At 39.2% G+C, this 20,471-nt stretch overlaps 1 protein-coding gene across 1 annotated transcript in view; it reads left to right on the forward strand.

The window, feature by feature from the left end:
- tmc1 (transmembrane channel-like 1) overlaps positions 1–18,053 on the forward strand; it is a 39,370-nt gene extending 21,317 nt beyond the window's left edge. Inside the window, exons 7-17 of the mRNA XM_072281032.1 lie at positions 5,004–5,148; positions 7,902–8,096; positions 8,384–8,563; positions 8,656–8,811; positions 9,432–9,560; positions 9,682–9,749; positions 10,633–10,872; positions 11,397–11,522; positions 12,406–12,484; positions 16,166–16,253; positions 17,797–18,053. Of these exons, the coding sequence (XP_072137133.1) occupies positions 5,004–5,148; positions 7,902–8,096; positions 8,384–8,563; positions 8,656–8,811; positions 9,432–9,560; positions 9,682–9,749; positions 10,633–10,872; positions 11,397–11,522; positions 12,406–12,484; positions 16,166–16,253; positions 17,797–18,053 (1,663 nt within the window). The remainder of the gene's footprint in view (positions 1–5,003; positions 5,149–7,901; positions 8,097–8,383; positions 8,564–8,655; positions 8,812–9,431; positions 9,561–9,681; positions 9,750–10,632; positions 10,873–11,396; positions 11,523–12,405; positions 12,485–16,165; positions 16,254–17,796) is intronic.
- Positions 18,054–20,471: the final 2,418 nt, after the last annotated feature.

Raw genomic sequence — 20,471 nt, forward strand, 5'->3', positions numbered from 1 at the left:
ATTCTGCTCCTATGTTTTATGGTCTAATGGACTTGTATTAATACTTTGTTTCTTACACAACTTTCACTTAGATTACTTTGAGCACATGATCGCCACTGAGGGAAAAATAAATGCAGAAAATCTGAATGTGGGTCACCATGAACTTAGAATGATATTTTTCGGGCTGTACGTTGGGAACTGTGTAGACCATAAAGTTGTCCTGTTGAGTTATTCCAGACTTCATTTGCGCATCAATGTCTTTTTATTAATATAGCAAAATAACTGACCAGGGTTGAATCTCATTCTGCATTTCTCCTGGTAATTAGGGATCAGTTTACTAAATTGGACCAGCAGAGTTGATGAGTCTCTTTTGGCAGAAATGAATGGTGAAGGCCAGCCTGTTCAACATGGATTCTATTTTCTGAGGATAAATGTTCATAACAAAATGTAAACCCTATTCAGCTAAAGTAAATGAAACACTGTGATAAAGGGAAGAACTCTGCTGTGTAGGTGGATGTCTGCAGTGTCTGGTGCCGTCCCATGGAACTCCTTTCTGCACCACGACACTCAGTCAAGACATGCAGACCTAATCAAGTTTTGACTTAATCATAGCTTGTTCTTTCCAGCATGACCCTGACAAGTTAGTTATAGCTTTTTATTAATCTTTTACTCTTGTTTGTTAACTTGTTTGATACTCCTGTTCTTATATTCCAGTCCTCTCAAAATGAATTTCAACATTGCATTTGCCTTCCTTACCACCGACTCAACCTGCCGGTTAACTTTTAGGGAATTCTGCCCAAGGACTCCCAAGTCCCTTTGCACCTCTGATTTTTGTAAACAAGTGTTGTTTGTCTCCTTCACTCTTGGTTTCTGGTCTCATCTGTAGTAAACACTTCCTAATGACAGTCCATCACCTTTTTCAAATCACATTTTGTTAAATATCTCCACAGTAATAGAAAGTTCAGGATAAAGACAATTGTAAAGGAGAATGAAACAATTGTTACTCTGGATCCAATGCAACACAAAAAAACACAATAAAATAAAGAACATAATAATAAAAAACACAACAAATATATATGCAGGTTTTCTCTTGTTTGAGCCTAAATAAATAGATTGATAGTATGTCCATAAAGTAATGGTTGGCACAGGATTGTCTGTACATAAGGTGACTCTGACAAGGTATGATAACGTAATGATGGAGGTGGGGTGGGTTTGCAGGTAGAGGTGTTGATCAGCCTTACTGCTTCGGGAAAGTAGCTGTTTTCGAGGCTGGATGCTACGTAGCTTCCTCCCTGATGGGAGTGGGGCAAACAATCAACTAGCAGGGTGAGTGAGCTCCTTCACGACGTGCTTGCCTTTTTCTGGCGCCTCTCTGAGTATATGTCCTGGCTGGTAGGCTGGTGCCAATGATGCATCGAGCACTTTTGACTACCCTTTGTAAAGCCTTTCTGCTGGCCGCGGCGCAGTTGCAGTGCCGTGCAGTGATGTAGCACGTTAGGATGCTCTCTGCTGTGCACTTGTAGACAGACATGAGAATTGATATGCATCATCCAGCTTTCTTTAGCCTCCTCAAAATGTAGGAGTGTTGATGAGTATTCTTCATTGTGTAGAATGGAAGTGCTTGCTCATTATTGAAAATATCCATGCAAGTAGGCCACTTATGTCCTTCACTTATTTATTTCTGTCCCTTTATCCATTTCATTGACAGATATAGTTCATGCTTTTCTTTTCCTGCAAGGAAGGAATAAGAGGACTTGTGCTTCAGAGTTATGACAAATTTTGTCTGGGTGGATGGGTGGCATTTGTTGTGCTTAATAGTAAGGCAATGCTTATGCAGATGGTTGGATGCCATAATGGCTGGACAGATAGGGACTGCGAAACAGATAAAGCAGGATAGGTGCACCTGCAAGTTACCTCAGTGTGACGAGTGACAAAGGGATGTTATCCTTATGGACTTTAGTAAGGCTTTAGAGAAGGTCCCTCACTGGAGGTTAATACGGTAGATAAACATACATGAGATCCAGGGTGACTTGCAAGTGTGGATTCAAAACTGCCTTGCCCATAGAAGATCAAGAATAGGGGTGGAAAGCTATTATTTTGGCCAGAAGTCACTGACCAGTGGTGTTCCACAAGGATCAGTGCTGGGACCTCTGTTGCTTGTGCTTATCTATCAATGGCTTGGATGAAAATGTAGATGGGTGGATTAACAAGTTTGCAGAACACGCAGGTATTGGTGTAGTTGTGAACAGTGTAAAGGACTATCAAGGAATACATTATCTATAGGTAAGAACAGGGAAGTGCAGGTGATGATTAATCTGGGTAAGTGTGAAGTGTTGCACTTTGGAGGTCAAATGGAAGGAGAAAGTACACAATTAATGGCAGATATCTTATTAGCATTAAGGTGCAGAGGGATTTTGGAGACCAGGTCCACAATTCGCTGAAAGTGTCTACAGAAGTAGGTAAGATGTTAAAGAAAACATACGGCATGCTTGCCACAGTGAAGAAGTTATGTGGCAGCCATATGAGGAAGACTGCAGCACCAGTAGTGAGGACCAAGAAGGTATGGACAAGGGAAGCACAGGAGCACCTACAGGACTGCTTTGAATAGGTGGACTGGACCGTCTCAAGGGATTCATCTTTGAATCTGGATGAGTATGCTGCAGTTGTTACCGACTTCATTAAAACCTGTGTGGATGAGTGTGTGCCTACAAAGACTTACTGTACATTCCCAAACCAAAAGCCGTGGATGAACCAGGAGGTACATTGTCTGCTGAAGGCTAGATCTGTGGCATTCAAGTCCGGCAACCCAGACCTGTACCAGAAAACCAGGTATGATTTGCGGAGGGCTATTTCAAGGGCGAAGGGACAATTTCAAACGAGGTTGGAGGCGATATCAGATGCATGGCAACTCTGGCAGGGACTGTAAGACATTACTTCCTACAAAGCGAAACCCAATAGCATGAATGGCAGCGATGCTTCACTACCAGATGAACTCAATGCCATCTATGCCCGCTTTGAAAGGGAGAACACAACTACAGCTGTGAAGATCCCTGCTGCACCTGATGACCCTGTGATCTTTGTCTCAGAGGCCGATCTTAGACCGTCTTTAAAGAGAGTAAACCCTCACAAGGCAGAAGGTCCCGATGGAGTACCTGGTAAGGCTCTGAAAACCTATGCCAACCAACCAGCGGGAGTATTCAATTACATTTTCAACACCTCACTGCTACGGGCAGAAGTTCCGACTTGCATTAAAAGGCAACAATTATACCAGTGCCAAAGAAGAATAATGTGGGCTGCCTTAATGACTGTCGCCCGGTAGCACTCACATCGACAGTGATAAAATGCTTTGAGAGTTCAGTTATGACTAGACTGAACCCCTGCCTCAGCAAGGACCTGGATCCATTGCAATTTGCTTATCATCACAATAGGTCAACGGCAGACGCAATCTCCATGGCTCTTCACACGGCTTTAGACCACCTAGACAACACAAACACCTATGTCAGGATGCTGTTCATCGACTATAGCTCAGCATTTAATACCATCATTCCCAGAATCCTGATTGAGAAGTTGCAGAACCTGGGCCTCTGCACCTCCCTCTGCAATTGGATCCTCGACTTCCTAAGCAGAAGACCACACTTTGTGTGGATTGGTGATAACACATCCTCTTGGCTGACGATCAACACTGGTGCACCTCAGGGGTGTGTGCTTAGCCCACTGCTCTACTCTCTGTATACACATGACTGTGTGGCTAGGCATAGCTCAAATACCATCTACAAATTTGCTGATGATACAACCATTGTTGGTAGATTCTCAGGTGGTGATGAGAGGGCATACAAGGGTGAGATATGCCAACTATAGGAATGGTGCTGCAGCAACAACCTGGCACTCAATGTCAGTAAGACGAAAGAGCTGATTGTGGACTTCAGGAAGGGTAAGACGAAGGAACATGTACCGATCTTCATAGAGGGATCAGAAGAGGAGAGAGTGAGCAGCTTCAAGTTCCTGGGTGTCAAGATCTCTGAGAATTTAACCTGGTCCCAACATATTGATGTAGTCATAAAGAAGGCAAGACAGCGGCTTTACTTTATTAGGAGTTTGAAGCGATTTGGCATGTCAACAAATACGCTCAAAAACTTCTATAGTTGTACCGTGGAGAGCATTCTGACAGGCTGCATCACTGTCTGGTATGGGGGGGGGGTGCTACTGCACAGGACTGATAGAAGCTGCAGAAGGTTGTAAATCTAGTCAGCTCCATCTTGGGTACTAGCCTACAAAGTACCCAGGACATCTTTAGGGAGCGGTGTCTCAGAAAGGCAGCGTCCATGATTAAAGACCTCCAGCACCCAGGGCATGCACTTTTTGCTCTGTTACCATCAGGTAGGAGATACAGAAGCCTGAAGGCACACACTCAGCGATTCAGGAACAGCTTCTTCCCCTCTGCCATCCGATTCCTAAATGGACATTGAAGCTTTGGACACTACCTCATTTTTTTAATATTTAGTGTTTCTGTTTTTACACATTTTTAAAATAATCTATTCAATATACGTAATTGTTTTACTTGTTTATTTATTATGTTTTATTTTTTTTTTCTCTCTCTGCTAGATTATGTATTGCATTGAACTGCTGCTGTTAAGTTAACAAATTTCACGTCGCATGCCGATGATAATAAACCTGATTCTGATTCTGATTCTGATAATGCTTTAGTAAATCCACACTTTCTGACTGCCCTGTTATGTGAAGGGTTTGAAGATTGTGAAAAGAGTACAGAAGTTTACCAGGATGCTGCCTGGATTAGAAGATATGAGCTATAAGGAAAGGTTGAATAAAGCTGGATAAACACTAGTATATCTGATTATTAATTTGTAATAATATGTAATATTGGATAATTTCATATGGAAGCAGGGATCAGTATCAAATAGTCAAAAAATACAATAAATAATCCAGTATAAATTGTTTTACCATTAGGTGTAATGCAGAAGTCCTATGTGCTTACTCTACCTGTTCCTTTAAATATATCTTCACAGAATGGCAAGCAATGCGAATGAGGAGGGGAGTGGTGACGACACAAGTTTTAACTTTAGTTGGAAGATGTTTACAAGCTGGGATTACTTGATTGGAAATGCAGAAACTGCAGATAACAAATTTGCTTCCATTACGACCAGCTTTAAGGTATTGAATTACCTTGTTGTCATCATCTATTCATTCAAAATGTTTAATTCTCGGTAATTAGCATTTTATTTCAGACCAAGTGAATTATTTGGTTTATAGATTTTGTAACAGGCCCACACCATAACTGTGTCTATAGTTTGTACAGATTTTTTTGTCATATAAACAAATAATATAAAAATTTGAGTGGAAGCGGAAAAGGGTATTTTGATCAGCAAGACCATGTAGTTTGCTCCACTTATTCCATTCTATTGCCTAAAGAAGGGAATTGGCTATAGGAAAAGCAACTGAAAAATTTTTGTAGATTTGCCAAACTGCTTCCTACCACTAAGGACTAACAAATAAAACTGTCATTCTCTGAAATTACATCGCCTAACGATCACATAATTAATAGAGGTAAACCAGACTCCATTTTAAAGACTGAATCACGTTACCTTTTATATTGCTTTTTTTCAATTGCAACATGCTCTGTTCTAAACAACAACTGAACTATTTCTTCAGTGTCTGTTCTAAGCAATTGTCATTCCTTGCTGAGTACTCTTCTGTGAATCAGTGTTCCTGGTTCCTTTCACTTAGGGGTTAGAAGGAGGAATCTTTCCAATGTTGGTTTTTAAGTGTAAGATTGGGCTCATTACATACAATGAATCAAACAATGTTTGAAGTTAAAATGAATGCAATGAAAAATTCCTTAAGGTGTATTTTGTTATTAACTGAGAGATACTGCATGTTTGACTGAATATGTGAAAAATTCTTATGGATCATAAGCTGAAAGTATTTCTAATCATATTTTCACTTCATGATCCTGTAGGTTGTACCTTGAGTAAATAATGTATGCTGCTCATACTACATTATCTACAACAAAATGGCGAATTTCATTTCATGCATGGCTACTCATTCTTTGTAATGCTTTCTGTGACAGTATGAAAACAGTGAATTATGAGACAGGTGGCATATCCTGTTTCTTATTAATGTAGAAGCATTTCTGGAAGGAGGTAAAACTATCTGACTAGTAAACTGATACCAATCATGTAATTTTCTAAAATAATAAAGGGTTATTAAAGGATATGATGACATGGTTATACATCAATTAGTTTTGCTACCTCATAGATTCTAGGGACCTGAGCTTGATCCTAATCTTTGATGATTTCTGTGTGGCATTTACATGTGACTATACTTCATTAGGAGTTTGAAGAGATTTGGTATGTCAACAAAAACACTCAGAAACTTCTATAGCTGTACCATGGAGAGCATTCTGACAGGCTGCATCACTGTCTGGTATGGGGGAGGGGGCTACTGCACAGGACCGAAAGAAGCTGCAGAGGGTTGTAAATTTAGTCAGCTCCATCTTGGGTACTAGCCTACAAATTACCCAGGACATCTTCAAGGAACAGTGTCTCAGAAAGGCAGCGTCCATTATTAAGGACATCCAGCACCCAGGGCATGCCCTTTTCTCTCTGTTACCATCAGGTAGGAGGTACAGAAGCCTGAAGGCACATGCTCAGTGATTCAGGAACAGCTTCTTCCCCTCTGCCATCCAATTCCTAAATGGACATTGAACCCATGAACACTACCTCACTTTTTAAATATATATTATTTCTGTTTTTGCACATTTTTTAATCTATTCAATATACATATACTGTTATTTATTTATTTATTTTCTTCTTCTATATTATGTATTGCACTGAACTGCTGCTGCTAAGTTAACAAATTTCATGGCACATGCTAGTGAAAATAAACCTGATTCTGATTCTCACTCTGACTGCGTGTGTTTCCACAAATGCTCCCGTTCTTCCCACATCTCTAAAATACACCAGTAGGTTAATTGGCTCCTATGAATTGCCCTTTAGTGCAGGTAGGTGGCAAAAAGGAATCAAAAGAGAACTGATAGGCACACGAGGGAGATAAAGTTAGACAGCCACAGGGAAATAAGAAGACAGGCAATGGGACATGTAATTGCTGAAATGGACTCCATAGGCTAAGTAGCTTCCTGCTCTGCTAAAGTGAGTAAATAAGATAGAGAAAAGCTATTTCCTTTGCAAAGAGTGACCAGAGGAAGGAACATAGCCTTAAAATTAGACCATTCAGAGACATCAGGAATCTATTCATACAAAGTGGGCTCTCCGCAGAAAGCTGCTGAGGCTGCTTTAAGAGATAAGTTGGAATTAAAACATGTACCCTAATATCTGTGGTGATTACAGTCATAAGTGGGTGGATGATGTTAAGATATAAATCAAGCAGGTTCTAATTGACTATTGGCCATGTTCAAGACCTTTTGCGGTACACCTATCACATTTTTCATCTTTTTTCAGGTTAGTATCTGTTTATATCACTCAATTTTGTCTTGAAATTAATTTGCAGCAAGAGCAACCTTTAGTTGATAGTTTGTTCAGTAATATACTTTTCCAAGCATATAGAACAAATTTATTGTAAGGTTATGCATTTTACTAATGATATATTAAAATCTATTATGAAAAAAATTATGTAATCTTTTAATCTATCTTCTTTGTGCAGTTTGATTTATGCAGGATTGCTGAATACATCCACATTCATATTGATAAGGCACAGATATTTCAGAAAACTACAGAGGAATGCCCACTAATGTTCACATTCTGCTGCATACTAATGGATTATTGAACCTACATATATATCTAGAGAGAGTAACATATTAATGTAAAATTTGCATGCTTTGTTTTTCATCTTGTAGATAGCTATTTTCGGACATTTATGTAAATTTTAAAAAGTTACCTTGAATGCAGGAATCCATTCTTGAAGAACAAGAGAATCGGAAAGAAGGAAACATCCATTTAACCAGGTTCTTACGGGTTCTTGCCAATTTCTTGGTGCTCCTCACTCTGGCTGGAAGTGGTTACCTGATTTTCTTTGTCGTCAGGAGATCTCAGAAGTTTGCGCAGGAAGGACTGGAGGACTACGGATGGTGGGAAAGAAATGAAGTTAGTGTACAGCATAATTTTCATAAAAGTCAAAAATCTTCGACATATGCAATAAGTTACATAATTAAATATTATGATTTCTCTGCACAGTCTATGATACTTGCTTTTGGAGGCATTGCCTTATTAAATCTATTTGAACTTAAGAAGCAACAATTGGACAGATTATTCTGAGGATTATACTTGTGGCTTCAGATAATTTTATTTAAAATTTTGAAAAATTATAAGCAGTATTCATTTGTTTCCATTTTATGTGTTATTATATTTTGGCTAATATGTGTTTTTATTAGGTAAATGTGGTTATGTCACTGCTGGGTATGTTCTGTCCAATGTTATTTGACATCATCAGTCCTTTAGAGAACTACCACCCACGAATTGCACTCCAATGGCAACTGGGCCGCATTTTTGCTTTGTTTCTTGGTAATCTCTACACATTTATTATTGCTTTATTGGATGAAATTAATCTCAAGGTAAGAATGATGTGATAGTTATTTAATGCAATAGATATTTTATTCTAAGCTGTTGGAGTTTATAGTTCTCCATACTGCATCTTTAATTCCAGCTCGAAGAAGAGAAGATAATTAAATACAATATTACTATCTGGGAACAGAATCTTTACAATGGAACATGGTTGGAGAATTCAACAGCACGTCCATCAATAGATGTAGATCCTGCCATTGTACCCAGAGGACCTTGTTGGGAGACGATGGTGGGACAGGTATCTATTGCTAAAATAGTTGTTACTGACATTAATCATTTCAATGCCAAGGACTCTGTAATTTGTGCCCAAGTGCGCAAGATCTCCAGAACCTTGTTAATACATTGGATTTGGTTTTAATTTTCCAGGTGTTTGATTAATGGAATGTACTATCAGACAGACTGTGCACTAAACAGAGCACCAAGCCATTTTTAAGTGAAAAACTGAGTTGTTCATTTGAAGCAAGTGTATCAGGGCAATTCCTAGAGAACAGTTTTTGGAAAGAAATTTTTAGTGGGATTATTGTAGGCAAGGATACTTAGGGTTATAAGCTTGATGTAGGGATAGAACCATTTTAAATTTACTTGTAATAACCCTCATCAAAAACGCTGGCATCAAGTCCGTGAATTTCATCGGGAACAGAAAATAGTTTTGAGGTTTGTATTTGTATTTGTTTTAGAACTGCCTCCAGTCAAATAAGTATAATTTCTGCCAATAAATATTTTAATTTTTCACTTTGCTTGAAAAAATGATTCTGTCTGATCTTATTCAGGTAAAAACAAATTATGATTTTGTAACTCATTCCTTTATTGAGACTGAGAAATGTAACAATGTCAATGTTCAATTCTACTTTCTCACAGGAGTTTGTGCGGCTCACAGTTTCAGATACTTTGACCACAGTGATAACTATACTGATCGGGGATTTTCTTCGTGCTGTATTTGTCAGATTTTTTAACTATTGCTGGTGCTGGGACCTCGAGTATGGATTTGTAAGAGCTAACTCATTTTATATAAACACACACACACAAAGTTCAATACAATATGAAGAATTATCAATAGTGATCATTGTTTTTCAGAAATGATTGAAAAATTACTATTATTTTCATTTAGCCTTCCTATGGAGAATTTGATATTAGTGGGAATGTTTTGGGTTTGATCTTCAATCAAGGCATGATATGGTGGGTGGTGCATAAAGTTCATTCTAAAATATTTATTTTAAACTTGTACCTCACATAACCTTCAAGAAACTGAGGACATAGAAGTTTATTATCATATTCTGTGTATCTCAGCTTAAAGATCCTTGCATGAAGAGAGATGAAAGGTTCATTGAGATAGGAGAGGAATGTAGCAAGATTATCTTATATTGCTCCTCTTATTGGAGATTTTCATCAGTGATGGACCTCTTGGAGTTCTATACAGCAACATTCAAAACCTCGTGTTGCTATCAGCAGTCCCAATCATTCTGGAGTTTGTTTATGGAAATATGAATGCAGAAGATATCACCATTAATAATTGAATTAAATACTATCTGGGGTTCCAGAAATTTTTGAAGAAATTGTTGACATAATTTTCAGTTGTACTTGCTGGAGATAAAAATTCCAAGAGAATATACTTCATGATTTAACATAGCCTGCTATATTTGATCAATAGGTGCAGGCATGCAAATATTTAATATTTGCTTAATTAATAAGCCAATCCTTAACTTGTAATTTAAATAGAAGTACCAAAAGAGAATTCATGAAATGGGCATATTTCCCACAGGGACTGACAGGAAAAGAAAAACAATATATAACTATCACATGGAAATTTGTATATCAAGGCAAATCTAACATAACAGGTTTGTTCCAATGAATTTGTTACTATGTTTTATTAATATAATGATTTCTGTGGTATTAGCACTCTTCTAGATAAAATTCTTCTTGATTTAATCTAATACACTATGAAGGTTTATTGGAATAAACAGCTGGATTAACTTTGTCAGGTAGAACTTTTAATTGTGAAACATGCAGTTGTAAACCAGGAACATAAATCAACAATTCCTTTTCCTTTTTTTCTCCTCAGGATGGGTGCCTTTTATGCTCCATGTCTTCCAGCTATCAATGTCTTACGACTCCTGGCTTCAATGTATCTACAATGTTGGGCTGTCATGTGTACCAATGTTCCACATGAGCGAGTGTTTAAGGCATCAAGATCCAATAACTTCTATATGGCTATGTTACTGATTATCCTGTTTCTGTCAACACTGCCTGCAGTTTACACAATTGTTTCAATACCACCATCTTTTGATTGCGGACCATTTAGGTAATAACTTTGCTTCATAACTAACAAGTATTTTTCTGATTACGTTCTCAGTTTGACCGCGCATAATCATTATCCAAAAAGAGTCACTAGATAGCGGCCTGGGGGAAAACACTGGCAATTTTTCAGTCAGAGTTCAGAGTCACGTCTTATCACCATTTTATGAATAGTAGTGCAAAAAGAGAGCAAAATGGCAAGGTAGTGTTCACAGGCTCATGCTGCTTTCTTGAGGCTGTGTCTCTTGATGATACCCTTCATGGTGGGAAGAGTTGTACCCATGGTGACTGAGTCTACAACCTTCTGCAGCCTTTTTGCAAACTTGCTCATTAGCTTCAAAATCCTAGCCGAACAGAACTGCAGGCCTGACTTTTTCATGATTGAAAATGAGTCAGGAAAAACAATGGAACCATTTTGTAAACACAGCCATTAAAGAAACTGCTGACACTTCATATTTTTGGCTTTCAAGTAAGCATCATAGTAAAATAAAAAAAGAGGAAATTAATCACTTTTATTTTTTTCCTTTGCAGTGGGAAAAATAGAATGTTTGATGTTATTCAAGAAACATTGGAAAACGATTTTCCAGCCTGGTTCGCAAAAGTTTTCAGTGCTGCAAGCAACCCCGGTTTGGTTCTTTCTTTTATTTTGATTATGGTGTAAGTATTTTAATTTAACTTTTCATTTACAGTTGTTTTCAAAGAATTGGTGCCTTATATTATTTTATTAAACGCCCCTTCAACTGTACCTGACACTGAAATCCTGCTAGTAGTTTAGCTGTTAGAAAAGTGAATTGTTGAGACATAAAGAGTTGAAAATCTCAGATTGCTATCACTTTTTCAAAATAATCTGTGTTGCTACTCCAAAACCTCTGTTACATTCACATTTTAGAGTAAGGGTAATATTACTCTTTCCTCTAATGTACTGTGCAATTTAATATAATTTAATATAATATTGCAAAGAATCATAATACACTGACTTGTAAAAGGTGACAGATCCAGCCCACAACAAAAGCCCAGCAAGTCATTGATAAAGGAAAGAATGACAGTGACTGGCTGGGTTTGGGACAGGATAAGAGAAAAGAATCATTGAGTCCTATCCAAATACATTTGGGAATAATTGTGTAAAAATGAAAATATCATTGCTTTTGAAACAAATTATAATTTTTTATGTCTGTGAAAAAATGTTCAATTAGATTTTATCAATTTCCCTCAGGATTAATAAAGTATATCTATCTATCTATCAATTGTAATGTAAAATAAAATCCCATGGGGTTAATTGAATAGACACAAGAGATTCTCCAGATGCTGGAAATCCACAGTAATACACACAAAAATGCTGGAGGAACTCAGCAGGTCAGGCAGCATCTATGCAGAGGAATAAAGAGCTGATGTTTTGGGCCAAGGCCCTTCAGCAGGGGTAATTGAATGCCAAAACTTCTGCTACACATATTTAATATATGTAGTTTAATGCTCGTTTGAACCAAACTCTTGCTGTCAGATTACAGAACTTAACCGCAATGTAATTTTTGCTGTTTTCTAGTTTGGCAATATATTATCTTCAGACAACTTCTAAATCATACAAGGCGGCAAACCTGGAATTAAAGAAGAAACTACAAAATGTAAGAATCTGCTTCAACAAAGAAACATAGTGCTTGCTTTCTAGCAAACCTTTGGAAATCTAAATTTGATCGGTAACTGTGAACAGCACTTTTGTGCACAGATAATGCAGTTAAAAGTAGCTAATGTATCGAGGTTGCTGGCATATGGAAAATATAGAATAATGCATGTGTAGCACAGTTAAGCATATATATACATTTTCAGAACCGTATGGGTCTTGATTTCAAGACCTGATCTTAAAAGTAAGAAGAAAGCCTATTCAGTTACGAGTCAATAGGCCTGTTCTTATTCAAGCCACAGTCGGGGAATACACTGGTGAAAACAATTAATGCTCTAAAATGTTGGACATGATATTCATTGGTGGGTGGTGGGGCCAACAAGCCAAACTTTGCTGCAAGTGTGCCTCCATGATACTGTGATGTACTGAATGCATTTCCTGTCCAGTCCCTGATGAACTAGTTTACTCAAAGGCTGAGCCATACTCACTTCAGAATTAGAAACAGCAGTTATCATGAAAACCATCACTTTTGGAGTTTTCTCATGCGAATAGGCTGCTCTTCTAAATTTGTGAATCTCACATTACATGTCAATATTACAGGAATTGACAAAGCAACTCCTTTGTTCACTGTACATAGAACATGGCACCCTGCACAATGAAATTGTTCTTAACTGGTGCAGACCCCGGTTTCACTTCAGTTACTACTTGAAGCATTGTATCACTTCTTTCTTTGACAGAAACTCTGCACAGCTATCTCATTTAATTAGCTAGGGCTGGACATCATGGCCAGAAATTGTGCACTTTGAATTACGTAAAACAATGTACGTGGCTAAAAAAGCAGATAAGCAGCGTTAGGCAATTTTCGGAAGCAGGTTTGTTGTGACAGTGAGCTGATCTGGCAATGTCACTTCCTGAATTTTAGAACACTAGAACATTAGAACATCAAGAAGTTTTTGACAAGAACAGATGATGGCCCAAAAAAAGCTTGCCAAAATCTTTTTCACATAGTGTGTTGAAATAACACAATTTATGGTGGGATTATGGTGGGAATAGAATGGGATCATGTTGCTTAATTGGTTATATTCCAGACTTTGATTAAAAACAAAAATACTGCCTGACCTGCTGAGGGTTTCTAGTATTTTTTTCATCCTGGTCTTCATTCCCTGCTCTGCTCTCATTTAGCAGAAACTTTGGTTGTAACATAGAAACATAGAAAACCTACAGCACAATACAGGCCCTTCGGCCCTCAAACCAGTGCTGAACATGTCCTTACCTTAGAACTACTTAGGCTTACCCATAGCCCACTATTTTTCTATGCTCCATGTACCTATCCAGGAGTCTCTTAAAAGACCCTATCGTTTCTGCCTCCACTACAACTGCCGGAAGCCCATTCCATGTACTCACCCCTCCCTGCATAAAAAAACCCTGATATCTCCTCTGTACCTACCTCCAAGCACCTTAAAACTATGCCCTCTCGTGCTAGCCATTTCAGCTCTGGGAAAAAGCCTCTGACTATCCACACGATCAATGCCTCTCATTATCTTGTACACCTCTATCAGGTCACCTCTCATTCTCCATCGCTCCAAGGAGAAAAGGCTGAGTTCACTCAACCTATTCTCATAAGTCTTGCTCCCGAATCCAGGCAACGTCCTTGTAAGTCTCCTCTGCACCCTTTCTATGGTTTCCATGTCCTTCCTGTAGTGAGGCGACCAGAATTGAGCACAGTTCTGCAAGTGAGGTCTGACCAGGGTCCTATATAGCTGCAACATTACCTCTTGGCTCTTAAACTCAATCCCATGGTTGATGAAGGCCTATTCACCATACGCCTTCTTAACCACACAGTCAAGCTGCATAGCAGCTTTGAATGTCCTGTGGACTCGGACCCCAAGAGCTCTCTGATCCTCCACACTGCCAAGAGTCTTACCATTAATTCTATATTCTGCCATCATATTTGACCTACCAAAATGAACCATCTCACACTTATCTGGGTTGAACTCCATCTGCCACTTCTCAGCCCAGTTTTGCATCCTATCAATATCCCACTGTAACCTCTGACAGCCCTCCATACTATCCACAACACGCCCAACTTTTGCGTCATCAGCAAATTTAGCAACCCATCCCTCCACTTCCTCATCCAGGTCATTTATAAAAATCACGAAGAGAAGGGGTCCCAGAACAAATCCCTGAGGTACACCACTGGTCACTGACCTCCATGCAAAATATGACCCATCTACAACCACTCCTTGCCTTCTGTGGGCAAGCTAGTTCTGGATCCGCAAAGCAATGTCCCCTTGGATCCTATGCCTCCTTACTTTCTCAACAAGCCTTGCATGGGGTACCTTATCAAATGCCTTGCTGAAATCCATATACACTACATCTACTGCTTTACTTTCATCAATGTGTTTAGTCACATCCTCAAAAAATTCAATCAGGCTCGTAAGGCACGACCTGCCTTTGACAAAGCCATGTTGACCCTTCCTAATCATATTATGCCTCTCCAAGTGTTCATAAATCCTGCCTCTCAGGATCTTCTCCATGAACTTACCAACCACTGAAGTAAGACTCACTGGTCTATAGTTTCCTGAGCTATCTCTACTCACTTTCTTGAATAAGGAAACAACATCCGCAACCCTCCAATCCTCCGGAACCTCTCCCGTCCCCATTGATAATGCAAAGATCATTGCCAGAGGCTCAGCAATCTCCTCCCTCACTTCCCACAGTGGCCTGGGAATTTAAACTGTATTGTTTTATAGACAGCAAGCGAGACCTGCAGAATAAAACCTATCATCAAAGTACACTAATTTCACTCAACGTTTCAGGAACAGTTTCTTCCCTTCTGCCATCAGATTTCTGAACGGACAATGAAACCATGAACACTACCTCACTATTTTTCCCCTTTTTGTTCTCTTTTTCCACTGCGCATTTAATTTATTTTTTATATATATATATTCATTATTATAATTTATAGGATTTTTTATTCTGTATTGCAATGTACTGCTGCTGCAAAACAACAAATTTCATGATATACGCCAGTGATATTAAACCTGATTCTGATTTCAAACTGTGATGATTTATCATGGTTAAGGTGTCCAGATCTAAGGTCATAGTGTTACAAAAAGGGGTCAGCCATTTAGGCCAGGGTGCTGAATTAATGAACCTCTATCCAAGAGAGTCTGTGGAGACTCCTGCTGCTATTTCTTATGCTCTTATTTTTTAATAATAACTTCGCAATTTTTTTGTTTTCTTCTCTATTAATTGAATAATAATACTTGTTAATGAATCATTGGCAAAATTGGATAAGTAGCAGTATATTGTATCTGCCAATATAAATCCAGTGCAAGGCTGTTTGCCTGATTTTGCCACTTGCAGACACATCTGCATATCATCCTCACTGCCTGTCATCGAGTAAAATCCTGACCAGGTCAGTTTCATAGAAGCTGCCATTTTCTCTTTCCTGGCTTTTCTCTTCTCATCTTTCTTGAAAAGCAGAGTGAAATGCTGATTTTCGACCAAGTCAATGCTTCCGGAACTTCTGTTACCATTAGAAACAAATTTTGGAAGCATGCAGCCACTTCCAAATAGTGGATTTAGTAGGAACAACTAAAGGTGAATATCTACCCCACTAAGCTTTGAAATGAGAACTGAAAATGAAAAATGAGATGTTTTTGTTTGTAATTATTTATAGCAAAGTGAAGAAAACAAAAAGAGAAGCAAAGTGAATGCTGAAGCTGCAGCAAGTCAAATGGAAGAACTGCAAAATTCCTTGAAAAAAGGTATGGGAAATTCATCAAGGTTAACAGCAAAAGGTAGTTCTTTGTTCTGTGATTTGGAAAGGCATTTTCTTTACTTCCTTAGTTATGTGTGGAAGAAAGCTGATTTTTGATTAAATAAATCAAAAAAAAAAATTGGCTGCAAAATCTGGCTCTGTTACACAAGTCTTTTGCAGAGCATGAGTGGAAAACCATTTCCATTTGTGTCTGCACATTTTTAACCAGTGTTGTCCCGGATAGCATTTGATGGGGAAATTAGACTCTGTGCAACTTGAAGTATGCAGAGGAGAAAGTTTGTGACATCAATCTAGTTTTCAGTTCTCTTAAAAACAAAGTGCAAGGAAGTTGCAGTATACCTCAGTTCACAGATGATGCCATGTTTGATAGTGTAGTTGATAATAACAAGGCTTCAGAGTGCAATAGATGGGATAAGGAGGATATGAAGCACAGCAAATGTCATTCTGTGTTGGGGGTGGTTCAATAGTGCAGCTAGTTGAGCTGTTACCTCGTAAGTCTAGTAATGTGGTTTCAATCCTGACCTCTGGTGGTGCTGTCGGTGTGGAGTTTGCATGCTCTTCCTATGACTTCATGGTTTCCTTCTGATGTTCCTGTTACCTCCCACATCCCTTACGAGCCGGAGGGTTGACTGGTGACTATAAATTGTTGCAATCAAGGGAAATGGGTTGGAATGTGGGAAGTTTAAACTGGGTTAGGTTAAGACTAGTGTAAAAGCTGGTGCTTCATTGTTAGCATGGATTTAGTGGGTTGAGGGACTTGGCTCTGTGTTGAAACTTCCTATAACTAGATGACTTCATGAGAAGTGTTAAGTAAAGTATTTTGGCTGGACCAGCACAGAAAGACACACATGGCACCATTTTGATAAATGAAAATGAACAGTAGACATTGGTGGAAGATGAAAGGCCACTCATATTATTATTATGATTTCGTAATAGCCAAGTGCACCAATCATCAAAGCATGGATTAGGATAGCAGTAGATAAGTTAGGTGAAAAAACAAGGGTGTAAGTAAATGGTCTTATTGGGAATGGTTTTTGGATCAGAAATTCCATATGGGATCAATGATCGGGGTTATCCACTTCTACGTCATATAATGGCTACAGAGAGCAATGGAACCATCGTTAGAAGATGGGGAATGAAAGCAGTGAATTGATTTTTCAGGTACATAGTTGAAAATTTCTGGTCATCTTTCAGTAGAGCTTGCAAAGAGAGTGCGACAAATCAGAGACATAACGGGTCAAATGAAGTGTTGACAGCACCGAGCTCCAGGTTATCAGTAAAAATTGAAATCTGTATATTTTCAAACGATGTTATCAGGGGGCTGCATATGAGTATGAAATGGGGTGGGGGAACAGATAGCCACAGGCAATCTTTGTTTTGGTAAGTTGGGGGTAGAAAGGAATGGAGAGGAGGAGCTATTTACAATCAGTATGGTTTACCAATATGTTTCTTTTCAATTTTGAGGCAAATGAATATAATAGTTAAGTATTTCTGAGTAAAGAAAATCTACCTTCCTGTTTTCCGTGCAGACAGCAACAGCGAATCTGTTGATGAGGTGGATACGAAACCAAGTGGTGTTAATTCTGCTAACCAGCCTCTAACTCACAATGCTAGTCTACCCAATGAAAGGGGGATGAGACTTGCGGCTCCCCCACGAGTGGCTATCACACGACCACCAAGGCCAAGAAATCCTGGCCAATGCCCAGGCCAACCGCGGTATCCTGGTCCACATCAATATTATGGAGCTCGCCCACGGATCCCCAGAGGGGCTGCTGCTTATAGATGATCAGGATGAAGTCACTCATGAGTGGTTTACTGCGGTTTAAAATAATAAACATCCAAACAATTTGCAACAGATTTTAATTGTTTTTTGTGATTGAAGAAGTTAATCCAAGTACAGAATGCAAAATTTCATGTATCAGATCGCTGCAAAAATGAAATTTTATTTAAAGTATAAATTGTTTTTTTTTGCATTTTGGAGGCATTACTGATAGATTTTAGAACATACCCAAGGATGATAACTTTTGCTTGGCAAGAGCTGATGTTGGATTTAGAAGATGTGAACTGCATGAAGAAACATGTGCAGCAGAGTTTTTAAAGTGGAAAAACTGTTGCACTGGGACATTTCCACTCTCTTGACCTTGGATATCCAGGTCCAGAGGTGTGAGCAATTGTCACAACTGGGGTTTTCCTTGGGTGCAATGGATGACCTTGACTTTTGTGCCTTGTCATACCTATTACTCTCCACAAACTGTTGCAGAATTGCCTTCCTGGCCATTGAATCTCACCATTAATTTCAACTGCCACATCCACCAGAGATGCCTTTGCATGCTATGACAAGCATCCAGTAAATTTTCTTCTTATTTGACGCCAACCAAACACAGAACTTCCTGGTATAAGTGAGCCACCTGTGCTTGTTGCTGATTTCCGTGCTAAATAGGCAATCAACTTTAATGGGAATCTGACGTCAACCTGCTCCAAAGTTCTGGCTTGATTCTTAGCAGTGAGATCTTGCCTGGGGGGGCAGGGACTTACATATGGATGACATCACATGGTAAGGGAAAATTAAGCTCGACCAAAGAGCCTTAATGTCTCTGACATTAAGAAATGAAATGTAAAAATGTTCAAAAACAAAACTAAGACACATTACAACTCACATACAAAGCTGGAGGAACTCCACAGATCAGGCAGCATCAGAATAAACAGTCAATATTTTGGGTCAGGACACTTCATTAGGACATTTCTGCTGGCTGCAGTGCATGTGGCAGTTCATTCTGACTTCCACAGCTGCACACTGTGGCGTGGAATGCAGTGATTGCCAGATGCGCATTGTACTAAGTACAGGCCGTTACCCAAGGCTACCAATTAGAGGCTGGGGTAATTCGAAGAATCTAGCCTGACTGCTTTATGGCCACAATAACTGAGGCAAAACAACACAGCCCATTCATTTGAATGCAATTGTTAATCTAGTTGACCAAGGTAAATGAAAATCATTGCTTTCTTATTCTCATTTTAACTATCATTAATTTTATTAATGTATTTCCATAGATTGGATGTTTTTAATTGTATATTTTTAATATTTTGATTAACACTATATGACTGATTATTTTTACTTCTCAAAAACACATGGGATTCTGCAGATGCTGGAAGTCTAGAGTAACACACACAAAATGCTGGAGGAAATCACACAGGCTGCATCTATGGATAGGAAGAAACAGTTGGCATTTTGGGCTGAGACCCTTCATCAGGACTGGAGAAGATGGGGGAAGAAACCAGAATAAGGTAGGGGATGGGAAGGAGGACCAGCTAGAAGGTGAAAGATGAAGCCAGGTGGCTGGGGGTGGGAATGAAGTGAGATGCTGGGAGGTGATAGGTGGAAAAGGTAAAGACCTGAATAAGAAGGAACCCGATTGGAGAGAAGAGTGGACCATGGAAGAAAGAGGAGGGAACCCAGGGGGACAAATAGGCAGGTGAAAAGAGAAGAGGCAAGAAGGGAGCCAGAGTAGGAATGGAAAAAGCAAGGGAGAGGGGAAGAAATCACTGGAAGACAAATCAATATTTTTGCCATCAGGTTTGAGGCTACCCATTCAGAATATAAGGTGTTGCTCCTCCAGCTTGAGAGTGGTCTCATCAAAGCAGCAGAGGAGGCCATGGACTGACATGCCAGAATGGGAATGGGGTTTGGAATTTAAATGGTTAGCCTCTGGGAAGCCCTGCTTGTTGTGCAAAGTGCTCGACACAGCAGTCCCCCAATTTATGTTGGGTTTCACCAGTGTAGAGGAGGCTGCATCGGGAGCACCAGGTTCGGTAGATGACCCCATCGGATTTTCAGCTGAAGTGTTACCTCATTGGGAAGGACTTTTTTGGGCCTTGAATGGAGATGAGGGAGGAGGTGAATAGGCAGGTGTAACGCTTCTTCCACTCACAAGGGTTACGTGCCACAAAAGAGATTAGTGGGGAGGGATGAATAGACAGGGAATCATGGAGAGAGTGATCCTTGCAGAAAGTGGAGAGAGTGGGTGGGGGGTGTAGGCAAAGATGTGTTTGGTGGTAGGATCCCATTGAAGATGGCGAAGGTTTTGCAAAGAAGAGTGTTCTGAGAAAAATTATCAAAACTCAGTTAGTTCAAAAATATGTAAATAAACCATATGTTGGTCACTTTTAGCCATTGTTCCCCTATTCAAAAGAATGCGGGCACCATTCC

The sequence above is a fragment of the Mobula birostris genome, chromosome 17 (genome assembly GCF_030028105.1).
Source record: "Mobula birostris isolate sMobBir1 chromosome 17, sMobBir1.hap1, whole genome shotgun sequence".
In the NCBI taxonomy this organism is placed as follows: Eukaryota; Metazoa; Chordata; class Chondrichthyes; order Myliobatiformes; family Myliobatidae; genus Mobula; species Mobula birostris.